This window comes from Macaca nemestrina, chromosome 14, assembly GCF_043159975.1.
Source record: "Macaca nemestrina isolate mMacNem1 chromosome 14, mMacNem.hap1, whole genome shotgun sequence".
NCBI classification, from domain to species: Eukaryota; Metazoa; Chordata; class Mammalia; order Primates; family Cercopithecidae; genus Macaca; species Macaca nemestrina.
This window is the reverse complement of record NC_092138.1, coordinates 83,921,269-83,939,874: the sequence shown is the minus strand read 5'-3', so window position 1 is coordinate 83,939,874 and position 18,606 is coordinate 83,921,269. Positions and strand designations below refer to the sequence as shown.

The following is an 18,606-nucleotide window of genomic DNA, read 5'->3' as shown; positions in this document are numbered from 1 at the left end:
GTAAGCTTTTACAAGTTGCCCAAATAATAGACAGGAAGAAGTCCAGTGAGGCACCTAGTTTCAACTACCCAGCAGCAATTTTCCCTGGGAATATGGCATTGAAGAAAACATTTGGAAAGGTAGGACTGCCTAAGTGCTGCATGCTAGACCATACAATTCTGTTATCTATAACTTTACAGGAGTTATAGTCCACACGTGGGCCTGACTATCTCCTATCCCAGAGTTTATCACAACTCTTCCACAGAGATACTATGAGTACTTAATATATGGCCCACAGACAAGTTTTTTAAATCTAAAATCAAAAAAATCAACACTAATCAAACTCTATCTTCTAAATGTCCAATAAGCTAGAGTTCATATTCATCGACTATTCACTTTGATGATTTCATACACATAAAATAAAATTCATGTGAATAAAAAGATACATGTGTATTTTGAATTATATATTCCAATGCTGTTCCTACCAAGTGTGCCTAACTCCACAGCTACCACTAATGTATAACTAAATAAATAATTTCCCCATTTTTTTTTTTTTTGAGACAAGGTCATATTCTGTTGCCCCAGCTGGAGTGCAGTAGCATGATTACAGCTCACTGCAGCCTACACCTCCTGGGCTCAAGAGATCCTCCCACCTCAGCCTCCAGAGTAGCTGGGACCATAGGTACGTACCATTATGCCCAGCTAATTTTAAAACTTTTTGTAGAGAGGGGGTCTCCCTATGTTGCCCAGGCTGGTCTTGTACCCCAGCCCTCAAGTGATTCTTCTGCCTCAGTCTCCCAAAATGCTCAGATTACAGGTGTAAACCACCGTATCCAACTCCCAATTTTTAAGTACAACACAAAGAACGGCAGTGGGAGCCAGAAAGACAGGTGTGTGTGCGCATTTACTTAAACATAGGCAGACATAGACTGCTCTTCAAAATAAATAATTTACTTGGCCTCTTGTCCTTTCCTGAACCAAATTAAGCATGTAAAGGGATGGCTTGACAGGTGTGTCAAGGCTGAGCAGGGAAAGGGAAGGATATGGCACTTGAGAGAGGAGCAAAGTAGAGGTCAGATCACTTTGACATCTACCTCAATTCAACTCAACAAGTATTATGAAGTAGCCTCTGCCCCAGAGGCTACAGGGAATTCAGAGATGAAAAGGATGGAGGCTCTGGCTTAAACTTGCTAATGAACAGAGAAAATTTCACAAATGGCTTATTGTACCTAGAAAGAGAATGAGGGAGGTGAGATGGGGAGAAAAGAAAAGTTAGTAGGTTATAGTCAAGAAAGTATGAGGGGCTGATACAATTCTGACCTACTTTATGGTCCCTAGCTTCCCCAAAAGACTAGTGACTATAGTAAACAATGTTATTGTGGATATTTCAAAATATCTAGAAAAGGGAATTCTGAATGTTTTTACCATAAAGAAATGATAAATTTTTGAGGTGATATATATGCTAAATACCATCGTTTGATCATTATGCAATTTATATACGTATTAAAATACCACACTGTACCCCATAAATATGTACAATTATTATGTATTAATTAAAAACAAAACAGGCAGCATATAGTGCTCATGCCTATAATCCCAGAACTTTGGGAGGCTGAGGTGGAAGGATTTCTTGAGTCCAGGCGTTCAAGACCAGCCTGGGCAACATAGTGAGACCTTGTCTCGACAAAAAATCAAGAAAAGTAGCCAGCTGTGGGGATGCAGGCCTGTAGTCTCAGCTACAGGCTGAGGCCATAGGATCTACTTTTGTACTACTTTGGCAGGCTAAGGCAGGAGGATCGCCTGAGCCTGGGAGGTTAAGGCTGCAGTGAGCTGAGATCGCACCACTGCACTCCAGCCTGGGTGACAGAACAAGACTCTGTCTCTCAAACAAATGAACAAACAAATCCCCAAAAGATTAGTAATTTTTATGGTATCATACATTTTGTAAAGTTATCACACACCTCATAACCATCCAAAAATTTGGGAAGACAGTAAAAAACAGATATTAGTTAGTCTCTCTTTGTTTTATCTTTCCATTTTCATTCCCTACATAAATTGTAATAAAGGGCAAATCTTCTGAATCTTCTGCTTGGTAAATACTAGTAAAGATAGTTGGGAGACAGTCTTGTTTTGTTCTGAATTTATAATATTCACCTTGCAAATTAGCTTCAATAGTATCATACTGAAAAGCACTAGAAAAATATACAAGACCACGATGCAGAATTCAACATAATTTTGATGAGGTTACCTATTCTTGGTTCTTACTTAAGACTTAGTTCTGAATAGTAAGAGATAAAAAATTAAGATATTACCAAGAAAATGATACTTTTTCTTTTCCACTAATCATTTTTCAGTTAGTCTCATAGAAGATTAAAACTAGAACAGTCATCAGTCTGATGCCCACACTCTTTAACACAGTAATCCCACTTCTAAATATTCATTCTATAGATAAACTGGCACATATGGGAAATGTATGTGTATAAAGTTACTTATAACAGGATTGTCTGTAATAGCAAAATATTGAAAATACAACCTAAATGTTCACTGATAGGGCACTGATTAAATGAGTTATCCTATTTTCATACAATGGAATACTTTGCAGAATAAGAATGAGAATGCTCTTATATATTGATATAGAATGATCTCCAAGATATATTATGAAATGAAATAAAACCAGAGTATAATGTATGCTGTAATTTGTAAAAAACTTAAAAAGGGAACAGAGTATGTACATGTTATTTTTATATACCTATACTATCTGCAGGGGAGTTGGGGGGAAACAACAAAGTTGTTGGTTGAGCCTGGGAGGCAAAATAGGACCGTGGTCCCTAAGGGGAACTGGTCAGAGGTGGGTAGGAGTAAATCAAATACTTTTCACTGAATATCCTTGTGTACTTTTTGAATTACAAACCATGTGAATATATTTCCTATTTAAAAAATTAAATTATTGGCCGGGCGCAGTGGATCACGCCTATAATCCCAGCACTTTGGGAGGCCGAGGCAAGCAGACCATCTGAGGTCAGGAGTTCAAGACCAGCCTGACCAACATGGAGAAACCCTGTCTCTACTAAAAATATAAAATTAGCCGGGTGTGGTCGCGCATACCTGTAATCCCAGCTACTAGGGAGGTTGAGGCAGGAGAATTGCTTGAACCCGGGAGGTGGAAGTTGCAATGAGCCAAGATTATACTATTGCACTTCAGCCTGGGCAACAAGAGCAAAATTCCAACTCAAAAAAAAAAAAAAAATCATCAACTCCAACTCCTCTATTTTACAGATGTGGAAACTGAGGCCCACGTTATTAAATAATGACACTAATACTCTTTAGTTAGGTGAATCCATAACATCTGCTTCTACTAGAAGGCTCCATAACACTAGACTAACCACTTTCTCCAGTCCCATTTCTCCGATGGCTTGCTGGGAAGCAGCTAAGCAGGAGGGGTTTCTGAGCTTTACATATCCTGTTCTGGTGGCACGTAACACAGAAGCTCCTATTTATCTTGCCCGCTCCCACCCTTCTGTACAAAGAAGATCAAGTGTACAACTACATTCTTCCAAAGGCCTTTAGAAAAGCTTTTATTTGCCTGGTTCTAATAGGACAACTCAAATTTGATATGTCAAACAAACAAACTGAAAAGGTCTTTTAGTTATGTAATGATAGCAGGGCCTAAGTCCAATGGGGAGTGGATCTCCCAGCTACTTTACTCCATTTCTGTGATACCTTTTGTTGTTGGGTAAGCCACATCCTGGAATAATGTAATCACAAGAGGCACCCTTTCATGCTCCTCTTACAGGATCCTTTTGTAGTCCTGACGCACTTCCAGTCTGCTAACTGTGCTTTAGTATGATTTATGTGAGGATTTCAGTGTTTTCTAGGTAGTATCTTAGAGTGGAGAAAGCACGGAGCACTAGGTATCAAAGGCTCTGAGCTCTGGACCCACGTTTGCCATATACTAGCCATATGACATTAGGCAAATCACCAAAATTTGCAAAACAGATATTAAAATACCTACGCTGCCAATCTCATAGTATTGTAAGGGTCAAATAAAATATGCTAAATACTTTCCAATTTTAAGGTACAGTAAATATGAACTATAATAGCTTGCTTGCTCATTAGATGACAAAATCTCCAAAAGAAGCTAAGTCACACATAAGGCTCACTTTCATGTCTTTTGAACTATACAGCGTTTCACAGTTTGATTTAAACAAAACTAGCTAGTCAGACAAATACACATTGGCAAAGCATTGCTTTAACTGCATTATTGTTATAATGAAAGGCAGACAATGGTCCTCCTTGTCTAAACTTTGCTTTAATTATATTATATAGTATTTAAACTGTCTGGATAATAATGTTGTTGGTTTGCCTATGAATAATATTGGGAATTAATATGGCATAAGACACAAACTAGAAAACATTTGAACTGTTCCCTTTATTCTACTCAGTAGGAAAATGCAATTAAATATGTTACACAAGATAACAGGAACTTGATTTAATGAAAATGCAATACGAGAATGAAAATGAGGCTGGGCATGGTGGCTCACGCCTGTAATCCCAGCACTCTAGGAGGCCAAGGCGGGCAGATTGCTTAAGCTCAGGAGTTTGAGACCAGCCTGGGCAACATGGCAAAGCCCCAACTCTATCAAAAATACAAAAAATTAGCTGGGCGTGGTAGTGCATGCCTGTAGTCCCAGCTACTCAGAAGGCTGAGATGGGAAGATTGCTTGAGCCTGAGAGACAGAGGTTGCAGTGAGCTGAGATCGTGCTACTGCACTCCAACCTGGGCAACAGAGCAAGACCCTGTTTCAAGAAAAAATAAAATAAAATAAAAAAGAAAATGAAAACGAAAAAGTTGTTCAATATCTCAGATAGAGGCTGTATGGTGTGGCAGTAAAAGTACTGGGCTAGGAATTGAAAGAGGTTCTAGATCTGGCTCTTAGGTCTCATTTGCTATGCAACTCCGAGGAACTCAGACTATTCTTTCGTTATTTATTGCACACCTATTGAATGAAGGTACCACGATGAAACTCTAACCCTAAGAAACCCATTCTGGTGAAAGAGGGACACATGTAAATAATTTAAAAATAATGTAAAATGTACTAAGGTATAGATTATGCATATGGGTTGTATGAGAGCTCATAAAAAACCATCAGAAAAGGTAGGAGAGAGGATGCGGGTGTACGAGTTACAGCATTTCTCTTTCGTTTCATAAATTAAATGACTACATTCTAGATGCTCTAAACTGCTTCAAAATTATATAAACACTCATCATAGTTCTACGATAACTCTTCTATCTAGGGAAATATGTCACCTGTTACTCTAATTTTGCACTCTTTATATGTTCCCTCCGAATCACTTCTCATATTTACTTTTGAGATTCAGGCTTCCATCTTACCATGCTGTATTTCATAATGTCCTTAGCCTACAAAAGCACGTTGTATACAAAAGCCTAGGGCCATTGTGTAAAGGAAAAGAAGTAGGGTGGACCCTTCTCAACCCTTTCCTTCTCTGCAGGGCTTTGCATTCCTAAGGATGGGCCCCTCCTCTGCTTGGGGATGTTACCTAAATTATAAAATGATATTACTCAAAGCAATGGAACTTCAAAAGCATTTCCTTCCCAGGCCCTACTATAAGATTTCTTTTGGCATAAACTGTTCATTGTAATGTATTAAGTATCAGACTTCTGATGACTTGTCATACTTAAGTCACAAAACTACAAAAAACTTTTAAGTTTTTAAAATGGCTTTGTTTTAAGAGCTGCATGCGGGAGGACAGGCATCAGCAACCCCCTACCCCTTCCCTCCCTTTTCCCCAGTCAGGCCTGCCCTGTCAACTTTAAAATGCAGTTATTTGGGTGATACCTTGTTACTAACTTATCTGACAACTGCTAGTTGAAATCAACTTGTCTCTGTAAATACTTTGCTTTTCTTTTTTTTTTTTTTCTTTTCAGATGGAGTCTCGCTCTGTTGCCCAGGTTGGAGTGCAGTGGCGTGACCTCGGCTCACTGCAACCTACGCCTCTCCAGAGTTCAAGCGATTCTCGTGCCTCAGTCTCCTGAGTAGCTGGGACTACAGGTGCCCGCCACCATGCCCGACTAATTTTTGTATTTTCAGTAGAGACGGGGTTTCATCATGTTGGCCAGGCTGGTCTCGAACTCCTGATCTCAGGCGATCCACCTGTGCTGAGATTACAGGCAGGAGCCACCATGCCCAGCCGAACGCTTTGCTTTTCTAGTGATAATTATATCATGTTTCTCTCTTGTAGCACTTCTGGTGGGAAAAGTGCAAAAATGAATTAACAGTAGAGATGAGTCTCTGATTCCTAAGTCCTTCTCTACCAAGACTTCCAAGTTGGAAACAAGAGGTAGAGAAAGACTTAGGAATCAAAGACTCTTATGAGTATGATATCTACTTTCAAAACAGTCATTTCATTTTATTCACATTCAGTATGGAAACTTTAGTTTTCTCAATTCAAAATTGAGACTATAATCCAAAGGAAAGCTGAATTGAAAATTTTAACAGATTAATACCAGTACCCCAAGTAGTGTTTACCATGCCTTCAGAACAACCCCATGTTCTAGGGGCCATTAAAAAATGAAATGGCTACTGACATGGAATGGAGCTGGGGAAATTTAACTTTTTACTTCATACATTCCTGAGCCATCTGAACTTTTTTACATCAATCATGCCATTTAGAACAAAAAAAATTCCACTTCCTACCAAGCTAAGTACAAACTTGTCACCTTGACCTTCAAGGTATTTGACAAATATGGTCCTGGATTCCTTTTCAATTTTAATCCATTACTTTCTTTTGGGAACTGTTGCCTTATACTCCTAGCAAACTATCCCAAAGAACTCTCTTATCCAATTTAACTGACACCACACCACGAGGCTATTCTCCAATGTGATGGGAACAACACTTCTGGTTCCCCCTCTGTGAAGTGTGCTTATCAATGGTGACAACGTGTTTATTCAGAAACCAATTTATGCCAGTTGTGCTTATTATTGAAAATATGTAAATACTATGTAAAGCAATGAAGTATAAATAAGAAGGGAAAAATGACAGCGGCAATTAACACTGAGTACCTACTACTTGCCAGACACTGTTCTAAATGCTTTACATGAATTAACTCCTATAATCTTCACAAGAAACCTAGAAATGGATACTACCATTATGCCTATTTTACAAAGGCAGAAACTGAGTAACTTGCCTATGGCCTATATAACTAGTAAGTGGCAAAGCAATTTGGCTCCAGAGCTCAAGTACTTAACTACTACAAGACATAGCCTCTCTAGTAGTTATTTCTATAAAATCCACATTGAATGCTTTGGAAAGACTAGATAAAAGTGAGCATACAAGGCCAGGTGTGGTGGCTCACGCCAGTAGTCCCAGCACTTTGGGAGGCCAAGGTGGGTGGATCACCTGAGATCGGGAGTTCCAGACCAGCCTGACCAACATGGAGAAACCCCATCTCTACTAAAAATACAAAATTAGCTGGGCATGGTGGCACATGCCTGTAATCCCAGCTACTCAGGAGGCTGAGGCAGAAGAATCGCTTGAACCCGGGAGGTGGAGGTTGTGGTGAGCCGAGATCGTGCCATTGCACTCCAGCCTGGGCAACAAGAGCAAAACTCCGTCTCAAAAAAAAAAAAAAAAAAAAAAAAGTGAGCATACAGATAACACATAAACTTGCTGTTAGGTGTGGGAGACAACAGAAAAGGCTGGAAGGGCATTTCATAAACACCTAGAAAGATTCTGCAGTGAGACTGCTTTGCAAGTGACTTTAAGTATTCATTCTATGTTAAAAATACCATAGATAAGGTAGGCCAGGGGCTAGCAAGCTCTTTCTGTAAAGGGTCAAAAGTAAACATTTTAGGTGTTGAAGGCCATGTGGTTTCTGTCTCAACCACTAATACTCAATTCTGCCTTGTAGGCTGAGAGTAGTCATAGACAATACATAAACAAATGAGCAAGGCTGTGTTCTAATAAAGCTTTACTTATAAAAACAGGCAACAGGGTCCTACATTCCAAGAAAAGGCTGAGGCCTTATGTTAAAAGAATGGCAAAAGAATGTTTATGTCCTCGTTAAAATGTTATGTATGTAACTATTATCTGTGTGATTCCCTGCTTTAACGTACTTCTTCAGTTAGTCAACTAATGGCCCTAAAAGTCTGCTTTCAGTAACTGAGTGAATGTTATAGATGCCCTAGAAGCTGCATTTAATTCATATTCCTGTCATTATACCTGATATAACTTGGTTATAACTTTAAACTACTAATTTTAAAATGCATGCATCAGTACAGATTAGTATGGGCATACTCGTATATAAAGACTGTCATCTCTGTTGCAAAATTGCTGATAATTTGAAAAGAATTATTAAAATTGCTGCTTCCCTGAGGGAGGAAGGAGGGTGGAGGGTGGAGGAAAAAAATTGCTGCTTCCTGGCCAATCTTCAGGGGGTTGACAATACATTTCATGAATATTCTAAAAGTTGTATACTTAAGCAAAACAAATAAACAAAAATGCTTACTTTAAACTTGAGATCAAGGTTGTGCCTTACTTGCTTTTGTATCCCCAAGAATTACTCAGTAGAAGTCCAGGTCTAATCCACTTGTTTTACGGTGTTTAGGGAGCCTGGACCAAACTCAGAGTTGAGTTAGAAGGGCTGGGACAGGAATTCAGATTTCCTGATTCCTAGTCCAATATTACCAATCTGAAGATACACGAATTTAGGAAGACAGTGGCTTTCTTTTCTTTTTTTTTAGGTGCACCCAGTCCTGCAGTTCAAAGCCTGGGAAGACTCACCATCATCTTCCTCCTCCTCATACTGCTAATAAGAATCAGCAGCTGTGTTTCTACAGTGATAATCTGGGTATGCACGTTCGTGATGTTCCAATCAACAAAAAGGCTATTGATTTTAGGATTCCTGAGTACCTAAAAAGCTACTTAAACATCCAGGATAAAAACACCTCCACCCAAGAATACAAGATCAGAGTTCAAATATTCCCTTGGCCATTTTTTTTTTTAAAAGAAAAGGCTGGAAGGACATTTCATAAACAACTAGAAAGATTCTGCAGTGAGACTGCTTTGCAAGTGACTTTAAGTATTCACTCTATGTTAAAAATAGCATAGATAATGTAGGCCAGGGGCTAGCAAGCTCTTTCTGTTAAACATTTAGATGTTTCAGGGCTGCAATCACAGTGACCAGTATTGGGGAGAGTGATTAAAAAGTGCCATGGTACTTAATCCAGTTATTCCCCCAACACCTCTAAGAGGTAGCCAAGTTCACACACTAAACAGAGCTACTGCAACAGTTCTAATGCTAGTCCTTAGATTCTAGTTCCATTTCCGGTTCTAGTGCTTAGATTCCAGTTGCATCATTCCAACTGTGAGGCTTCGCTGCTTTAACATCTTTGCCAGGAGGTGCAAAGTTCTCTGGGAGGGAGAACTTCGCTTCAATTTCATACTGACAGATTGAAACATTCAGGTAAGGGACACCTGTAGTACCAACCTGACTGTGAGGGGAAGCCCAAGAACTCCATTGATTCTGTGGACGCTACACTGGGACACTATCTCCTGAGCCACACCTTACCTAAGCCAGGACTACCCCAGGATTGTTTCGAGAATGAAACCAGGTTAACCAAAAAAATACTTAGGTAAGATACAGATAGGGTGGAAACTGGAGTCAGAGGAGTCCGTCACAATTGATGTTGATTTAGGACTGTCGCAGGAAGACCCAGGGAAACCCACGCCAAGGTTGGGCTGGGGATGTGTCTGCCTCCAAAGTATCCTCCTTTCCATCACCCACCGCCAGAATATCCTAGTTCTTCTGCACCTCACCTGCGTAGAATACAGGTGGACTCTAGAAAGGGAATTTTCCTCGAGGTGTATGCTACAGTCTTTCAATAGCCATTCTGTAAGGGCACACAGTGCTTAAGGGCTGGTAAGGTTCTTGTTCACGCACTAGCTCACTATGTCCTGAATCAAAGGACGAGGAATCCAGTCTCAGTCTGCCCTTTACTCTTTGTGACCTCGGACTAGTCACCCGGGTGCTTAGTTCCTTCGTCTCCCTATCTGTAAATTCTGAGATTACGAGGAGGCCAGGATCGAAATCGATGGCCTCTGAGCTCTAAAAGCTTCTGGACCAGCCGGCACATGGAAGCACTGGACAAATGGCCGGTTGCACACACGGGGAAACTGAGGCACCGAGCACCGCGGCCCAAGGTCACTCTGGCTAAGCCACTGCAGGGACCGGGTCGAAGCCCAAGTCTTTAACCCTCCAGTCCCGCGCTCTTTCTCCTTCCGCGGAGCTGAGGAGAGCGGCCAGAAGGGTCCTTGTCCCGCTGGGGAAAGGACGGTACCCATGCACAAGGGTGCTAGAGAGGGACCGGGAGAAGCCTTACCTTCCCAGGTCGAGTCCAGCCACTGGCGCCTCTCTCTCCCAATCTTAACCCGTCACCCCCTCACGACTCCTCGAACGGCCCGTCCACTTCTACCCGGCTCGACGTGTCCACGACCGCCTCCGAGGCCGAGGATTTCCCGCCCCCTCCCGCCCCCTAGCATTACCGACCAATCCCTGCACGAGACTGTGAAGCTCCGACCCCCTGCGGGCTGGAGAGGCCTGACGTCTGGCGCCGCGCGCGCCCACGCGAGCCTCTCATTTGCCTTTGCCCCACCTTCTCCAGAGCCTAGACTACTTTCAGCCCAGAGACCGTGAGGGAGTTCACCCTGCCGGAAAGCAGCACGCCGCCGCGGCATTTTACGACGTCGGCGGTGACAAGCCCTGGGACTCTGGAAATACCCAGCTTCCTCCCCGCAGCCTGGTGAAAGCCAACGCAATGTTCGGTGCGGGGGACGAGGACGACACCGATTTCCTATCGCCCAGCGGCGGGTGAGTGACTGAGAAGTATGCGCTGGAGGGCGTGGCTGAGAGATACCGGCGGATTTTTGGAGGGGGGTCGATCTCTTCTCAGGCCTTTTCCCAACTTCCGGGGGGAGACTCTTGACACATTCCGGTGCTCTACACCTCTCAGAATCTGGGCAGAGCTTCCAACTGTGCTGACTCTGCCAATCTGAGGTTCGGGACCCGGCATCTCTCTTGGCGCGAAGATAACCCTGGGGTTTGCCTTTTGCATTCTGGGTCACAGTTTCTCCTGTGAAATGGGAATGATTGCTGATGAAACTTCCTGCCTCAGAATTTTTGTAGGAGTCACCTGGGGCTGATAAGAGACTTTCTCTTCTCCGTGGAGAAGGCGATGACACTTTAGAACCGGGCCCTGGTGGGTCAGCTCTAGCATTCTTCAAGGCCCAGCTCGGATGTCACGTTTTGGATGCTTTTCCTTCTCCTGCAGCTTCAGGCAGAATGAATTGCTTTCTCTTCCTTATTCCTACAGTTAGGTGTGTTTGCCTCTATTCTTGTACCCCAAACCTATTAGATTATGAGTCCTCACAGGACAGGGACTGCTTATGTTGTTCATTTCTGTCTAGCACTCAGCATGGTACCTAGCACATAGTGAGTGCTCAGGAAGTGGCTGTTGAATGAATAATAGCTGCGAAACTGCACTTTGTAAAGTTTAAAGCTTAAAACCAACGTAACAGACTTCCGTCATTCTCCAGTTTCTTCAAGCGTTACATTAATATATACCAGCCTGGGATAGAAATCTTTAAAGAGAGGCAGGGTTTTGTCTCTTTCAGTGGTCAGTTTAGCCTTTTCCATTGTGTTGTGCCAGTGGACAGCTTGACTTCCTCCAAACTTGTGAGCTACCAAGCTCTGATCATTGCAGAGCTTATCTTTGAACATATGCTTAACAAATTTTGTGCGTGCTGAAGAATGTACTGGAAAAATGACAAATACACCACATATGCTCCTTAATCTGCTAAATGCTAAGAGGTTACAAAAATGATTAAACTGCTGTGCCTCCCCTTAAGTTGCTTAGAGATCTATTGGGCCATGTGGTTTCTGTTGCAACCACAAATACTCAGTTCTGCCTTGTAGGGTGAGAGTAGTCATAGACAATACATAAACAAATGAGTTAATAGATGAATGACCATAAAATGACACTGGCCTTCTTTTGTCTTTAAATAGGAACTTTTGATTTACACTGACTAGCTCTATATTACCTATCCTTAAGTCTTTTCACTCTCACCACTCTTTTCCCTTCGTATCCCCCTCTTTAGATGGCCTGCATTCACTTAGTTCCACTTTGAGTTCTTTCCGTTTCTCAGTTATTTTAGAGTTAAGCTGTGCTTTGGTTCCTTTTTTCCCTGTTCCACCCAAAACATTAACAAATCTCCATACAGTCCAAACTCCTTGCTGCTGTTGACTCTGTTTGTAGCCAGCCTTTTGAATTAATGTTCCTTCCAACAAACCTGTTTTGTGTATAGCCGTATATTAGACCACTTGAAAATTTCGAAGGTTATACTTTAAATTCACATCCTTCACTATGTGAAAGTATTTGGGAGAAGTCTGTAATGTTAGGGCTCCCAACTTTCTTGCAACAATCAGTCCAAGCTGACTGAAAATGATGGGATAAGTAATGACAGTCATGTGTTCTTTTCCAGATTCCTGGCCAGAGATAAATTCTTGGTGGCTCAACTATTCTTTTTTCCTGAGCAGTCTTCTCAAGGATCTGGGACACTTGAATTCTAGGCATGTGACTGTACTCCTAGACATAGACAACAGCTAATTTGATGATAAAAGACATGCTAAGCAAAGTTGCAGTTTATTTTTGTTCCCCACGGTTATCAGGAAAACCAAATCAAATTTAACACTGAGAATACAGAAAGTTTCACCAACATTCTCTGATTTAGCTATTCCTTTTTTGGTTTTCTCTAAGGAAGTAGAACATATGACAGTGAATACTGCAGCTGCTTTTCACTTCCTCTTTTATAGCTATATATTACCATAAGTATACTTGCTTAAGTTCCAAGTCTCTTGATTTAAACACCTGACTTGCTTGGTTCCATTAAGGATATTCAAGCCTAATAGAAGTGGAAGTATCTGATAATCTGCCTTCTGAATTTCTAGGCCTCTTAGAGTTTACTATTAATGTAGAAGTAGTAATCAAGAGGCTTGCTTTTGTTTGTTAGTTTGTTTTAGCCCATTCCTCACTGTTGTGGGAAGTAATAGTAATGAAGTAATAGTACTTGGCTTCAGCTAATCCAGATAGGAGTAAAGCACAGTTTCTGTCCCTAAGAAACTTTTATTTTAGTAGTAGAATAAAATCAACCCAGGAATAATAATTACAAAGCGTTTTTTAAGGGGCCAGTTATGTATATATTTGTTTTAGATTATAAAGGTATGTGTAGGCAGATCTGATTAGCATAGTAATGGTAAATCACCAATCTAAAGGGGTAAAAAGATAAATTAGCTTATCATCAGAAAGCATTTTATTTTTTTTATTTTTTTATTTTTATTTTTATTTTTTTTTGAGACGGAGTCTCGCTCTGTCGCCCAGGCTGGAGTGCAGTGGCACGATCTGGGCTCACTGCAAGCTCCGCCTCCCAGGTTCACACCATTCTCCTGCCTCAGCCTCCCGAGTAGCTGGGACTACAGGCGCCCGCCACCTCGCCCGGCTAGTTTTTTGTATTCTTTTGAGTAGAGATGGGGTTTCACCGTGTTAGCCAGGATGGTCTCGATCTCCTGACCTCGTGATCCGCCCGTCTCGGCCTCCCAAAGTGCTGGAATTACAGGCTTGAGCCACTGCGCCCGGCCCAGAAAGCATTTTAAGTTCTGTAAAAGATAGGAAAAAGCCTAGATTCTAATGTTGATTCTATCCCCAGTTAGGAATGTGACTTTGGACAGATTATCTTCCATCCTTGTCTCTCCATACCCCAACCTATTCAATAATGAGGTTTGACCTAGATAAACTTGGAGACTTTTCCCAGTTCTATAGTTTTAATGTTAATGCTAATATCAGTTTATGGTTGCAGGTCAACTTGTATGTCAATCAAGCATGCTTCCACCCTTGCAGGGGTATCTGAGTTGAACCACATTTTGAGATAATAGGATGTGTTCACAAGTATATAAATACATACTCTGTGCTTACTCAATGCTACACACTGTTCTAAGGAATACATAGACATTATTGTATTTATTCCTTCCTTCTACTCTATGAAGTAATTTTACCTACTATGCCCAGTTTACAAGTGAGAAATGTATATATACATTAGTGTATTTACTCTTCTCTATGAGGTACTATTAACTATTATATCCATTTTACAAATGAGAAAGGCTCAGAGAGGTAAGTTGCCCAACATCATGCAGCTAGAAAGTAATAGAGCCTGGATCTGAAATCAGGTAGGCAGATTCCACGAGACCTGCCTATGTGCTATTGTTGTTGTTATTGAAATAGATGTTTGATGTCAGTTTATTTAAAAAGTATTAATACTTTACCAACAAAAATAATCCATTTATTAAAATATATTGATACAATATAAATGCATGTGTTTTTGTTTTTGATGAGAAAGAAAAGTAATATAAAACTGAGGTGAGGTGAGGTCCTTGGTGACTAAATGCATTGTCTAACATTTTTTTTTAAATGTAGTTAATGTTGTAATGACTTTTCCTATGAATTATAAACATTGACTGAAGTCCAGAGTTTGCAAACTCATTCTTGCCAACATAAGGGAGAGTGTGTACATTTGAGAGTTCTTTAGTAGTGGCAAAATCTAAAAATTTATTCATTTTTGTTGATTTATTTATTTTTTGAGACAGGATTTTGCTCTGTTGCCCAGGCTGGAGTGCAGTGGTACAGTCATGGCTCACTGCAGCTTCGAACTCCTGGGCTCAAGCAAACCGCTTGCTTCAGTCTCCCAAGTAGCTGGGACTACAGGCGCATGCCACCACGCCTGGCTAATTTTTAATTTTTTGTAAATATGGGGTCTTGCTGTGTTGCTCAGGCTGGTCTTGAACTCCTAGCCTCAAGCAGTCCTCCTGTCTCAGCCTCTGAGAGTGAGCCACCATGCCCTGCTAAAAATTTACAAGTAACTTATCTCCCAAGTTGATGTAGAGTCCATTAAAAATATTAATAGAAAATGGGGCTGAGCGTGGTGGTTCAAACTTGTAATCCCAGCACTTTGGGAGAACAAGGTGGGCGGATCATGAGGTCAGGAGATTGAGACCAGCCTGGCCAACACAGTGAAACCCCGTCTCTACAAAAATACAAAAATTAACTGGGTGTGGTGACGGGTCTGGCCAACACAGTGAAACCCCGTCTCTAGAAAAATACAAAAATTAACTGGGTGTGGTGACGGGTGCCTGTAATCCCAGCTACTCAGGAGGCTGAGGCAGGAGAATCGGTTGAATCTGGGAGGCGGAGGTTGCAGTGAGCCGAGGTCGTGCTAGTGCACTCAGCCTGGGCAACAAAGCTACTCTCCGTCTCATTAAAAAAAAAAAAAAAGGGCTGGGCGTGGTGGCTTGCGCCTGTAATCCCAGCACTTTGGGAGGCTGAGGCGGGCGGATCACCTGAGGTCAGGAGTTCAAGACCAGCCTGGCCAACATGGTGAAACCCCGTATCTACTAAAAATACAAAAATTAGCCAGGCTTGGTGGCGGGTGCCCGTGATCTCGGTGATCAGGAGACTGAGGCAGGAGAATCGCTTGAATCCTGGCAGTGGAGGTTGCAGTAAGCTGAGATCCTGCCATTGCACTCTAGCCTGGACGCCAAGAGCAAAATTCCATCTCAAAAAAAAAAAAAAAAAAAGAAGAAGAAAAGAAATTGGAATTAATCTGAAAACTAATTAGGTTGACCTGGCTTTTGGATTGACTTTGTAGTCTTCAGTTGGCTGGTCTTTAGAACATCTATGGAAACACAGTTCACTTATGACATTCTTGTCTTTCCTTTTAAAAAGGCTATACCTGCAAAATTAAAACAGCAAGCCCAATACCAATGGCTTACTGAAGCTAACAAGAACATTCTTTTCTTATATGTTATCTTAACTAGGTGCTAAGCTTTGTACATTTTTCACTATGTTAAAGACAGTGAAACCCAGCTCTTCCAGAATCTTATTCCTTAGGCAATTTGCCCAAATTTTCCTGCCTGAAAGGAAAAATCTTGCTCTCTTCTAAATTCCATAAGCATTCCTTGATGTCTTTTTCGGCCAGTGCTGCTCTCACACAAGCACTGCATTTACAATCTCATTTGAACCTCTTAGTCCTTTACAGTAGGCATTTCTGGCCTATTTACAGGAAACAAACTTACGCTAGACTACTTTGAGAAAAGAAGGTAATAGTTTCAAGTCATATCAAATTTATTTTGTAAAATGCTAGTGTGTATTTCTCTATACATAAAACTAGTTTTGAAAAAACCTGAAAAGCCAAAATAACTTGTTGGGAAGTTTCAATGTTTACTTCACCTAAACTAAGGATGCCTTTGGAGAAGAGGCACTCAGAGCCAGACTAAGCTTTGAATTCATTTATTGAACCTATTACATACCAGACCCTGGGCATACCTCTTTTTTTTTTTTTTTTATTTGCTTTATTGTGCCTTGCAGATTTTTTTTTTTTTTTTAACAAAATAAAGGTCATGGCCAACCCTATGTTGAGCGAGTTTGTTGGCATAATTTTGCCAACAGCAAAATTGCTCCCTTCGTGTCTCCGTGTCACATTTTGGTAATTCTCTTAATATTCAAAAATATTCTCTTGGTCAGTTGCAGTGGCTCACACCTATAATCCCAGCACTTTGGGAGGCTGAGGTGGGTGGAACACTTGAGGCCAGGAGTTTGCAACCAGCCTGGCCAACATAGCAAAACCATGTCTCTACTAAAAAATACAGAAATTAGCAGGGCATGGTGGTGCGCTCCTGTAATCCTAGCAATTTGGGACGCTGAGACATGAGAATCTCTTGAACCCAGGAGACGGAGGTTGTAGTGAGCTGAGATTGTGCCACTGCACTCCAGCCTGGGCGACAGAGTGAGACTACATCTCAAAGAAAAAAATAATAATTATTTTATATATATATATATATACACACACACACACACACATGCACACACACATATATCCTCTGAATATTGCAAACTTTTTCAATGGCATTATATCTGTTATGGTGTGATCTTTGGTGTTATTGTAATTGTTGTCACAAACCACGCCCACATAAAATAGTGAACTTAATTGATAAATGTTGTGTATGTTCTGACTGCTCCACTGACTGGCAGTTCTCTATCTTTTTTTCCTCTTCTTGGGCCTACCTATACTCCATGACTCAGCAATATTGGCATCAGGCCAATGAATAACCCTACAACCACCTTAAGTGTTTAAGTGAAAGGAAGAGTTGCACATCTCTCGCTTTAAAAAAGGTAGAAATGATCAAGCTTTGTGAGGAAGGAGTGTAAAAACAAAGACAAGTCAAAAACTAGGCCTCTTGTGCCAGTTAGCCGTATTGTGAATGCAAAGGAAACATTCCTAAAGGAAATTAAAAGTGCTTGCTCCAGTGAACACACAAATGATGAAAAAGCAAAACAGCCTTATTGCTGACATGGAGAAAGTTTGAAGGATCTGATAGAACATCAAATCAGTCACAAATTTTCTTAAACCAAAGCCTAGGCCGGGCGCGGTGGCTCAAGCCTGTAATCCCAGCACTTTGGGAGGCCGAGACGGGCGGATCATGAGGTCAGGAGATCGAGACCATCCTGGCTAACAAGATGAAACCCTATCTCTACTAAAAATACAAAAAATTAGCCGGGCGTGGTGGCAGGCGCCTGTAGTCCCAGCTACTCGGGAGGCTGAGGCAGGAGAATGGCGTGAACCCGGGAGCTGGAGCTTGCAGTGAGCTGAGATCGCGCCACTGCACTCCAGCCTGGGCCACAGAGCCAGACTCGGTCTCAAAAAAAAAAAAACAACAACAAAACAAAACAAAAAACCAAAGCCTAATTCAGAGCAAGGCCCTAACTCTTTTCAATTCTCTGAAGGCTGAGAGAGGTGAGGATGCTGCAGAAGAAAAGATGGAAGTGAGCAGAGGTTCATGAGGTTGAGGGAAAGAAGCCATCTTCATAGTATGAAAGTGCTAAATGAAGCAGCAAGTAATTTCCAGCTGCAGCAAGTTATCTAGAAGTTCTAGCAAAGAGAACTGGTGATGGTGGCTACACCAAACAACAGATCTTCAGTGTAGACAAAACAGCTTTCTATTGGAAGAAGATCTAGGACTTTCATGGCTAGAGAGGAGAAGTCAGTGCTTGGCTTCAAAACTTCAAAGGACAGGCTTACTCTTATTAGGGGATAATGCAGCTGGTGACTTTAAGTTGAAGCCATTGCTCATTTACCATTCCAAAAATCCTAGGGCCCTTAGGTATTATGCTGAATTTACTCTGCCTGTGCTCTATAAATGGAACAAAGCCTGGATGACAGCACATCTGTTTATACCATACTTTACTGAATATTTTAAATGCACTGTTGAGACCCACTGTTCAGAAAAAAAAAAAAAAGCCTTCTTTCAAATTATTACTGCCCATTGACAGTGTACCTGGTCACTCACAAGCTCTGATGGAGATGTATAAGATTAATGTTGTTTTCATGCCTGCTAACACAACATCCATTCAGATCAGGTCTTACCATTTAAGAAATATGTTTCATGGCTGAGCACAATGGCTCACACCTGTAATTCCAGAACTTTGGGAGGCTAAGGTGGGTGGA

The 18,606-nt window shown here is 41.3% G+C and overlaps 2 protein-coding genes across 3 annotated transcripts in view; one reads left to right on the top strand and one right to left on the bottom strand.

The window, feature by feature from the left end:
- LOC105487053 (solute carrier family 31 member 1) overlaps window positions 1-10,514 on the bottom strand; it is a 38,407-nt gene extending 27,893 nt beyond the window's left edge. Inside the window, exon 1 of the mRNA XM_011750324.2 lies at window positions 10,380-10,514. The gene's annotated coding sequence lies outside the window, so the exon portion shown is untranslated. The remainder of the gene's footprint in view (window positions 1-10,379) is intronic.
- Window positions 10,515-10,709: 195 nt separating this feature from the next.
- LOC105487054 (FKBP prolyl isomerase family member 15) overlaps window positions 10,710-18,606 on the top strand; it is a 55,961-nt gene continuing 48,064 nt past the window's right edge. For both annotated transcript variants that reach the window (XM_071078194.1, XM_071078193.1), the window contains exon 1: window positions 10,710-10,867. In XM_071078194.1, the coding sequence (XP_070934295.1) occupies window positions 10,815-10,867 (53 nt within the window). In that variant the 5' untranslated portion in view covers window positions 10,710-10,814. The remainder of the gene's footprint in view (window positions 10,868-18,606) is intronic.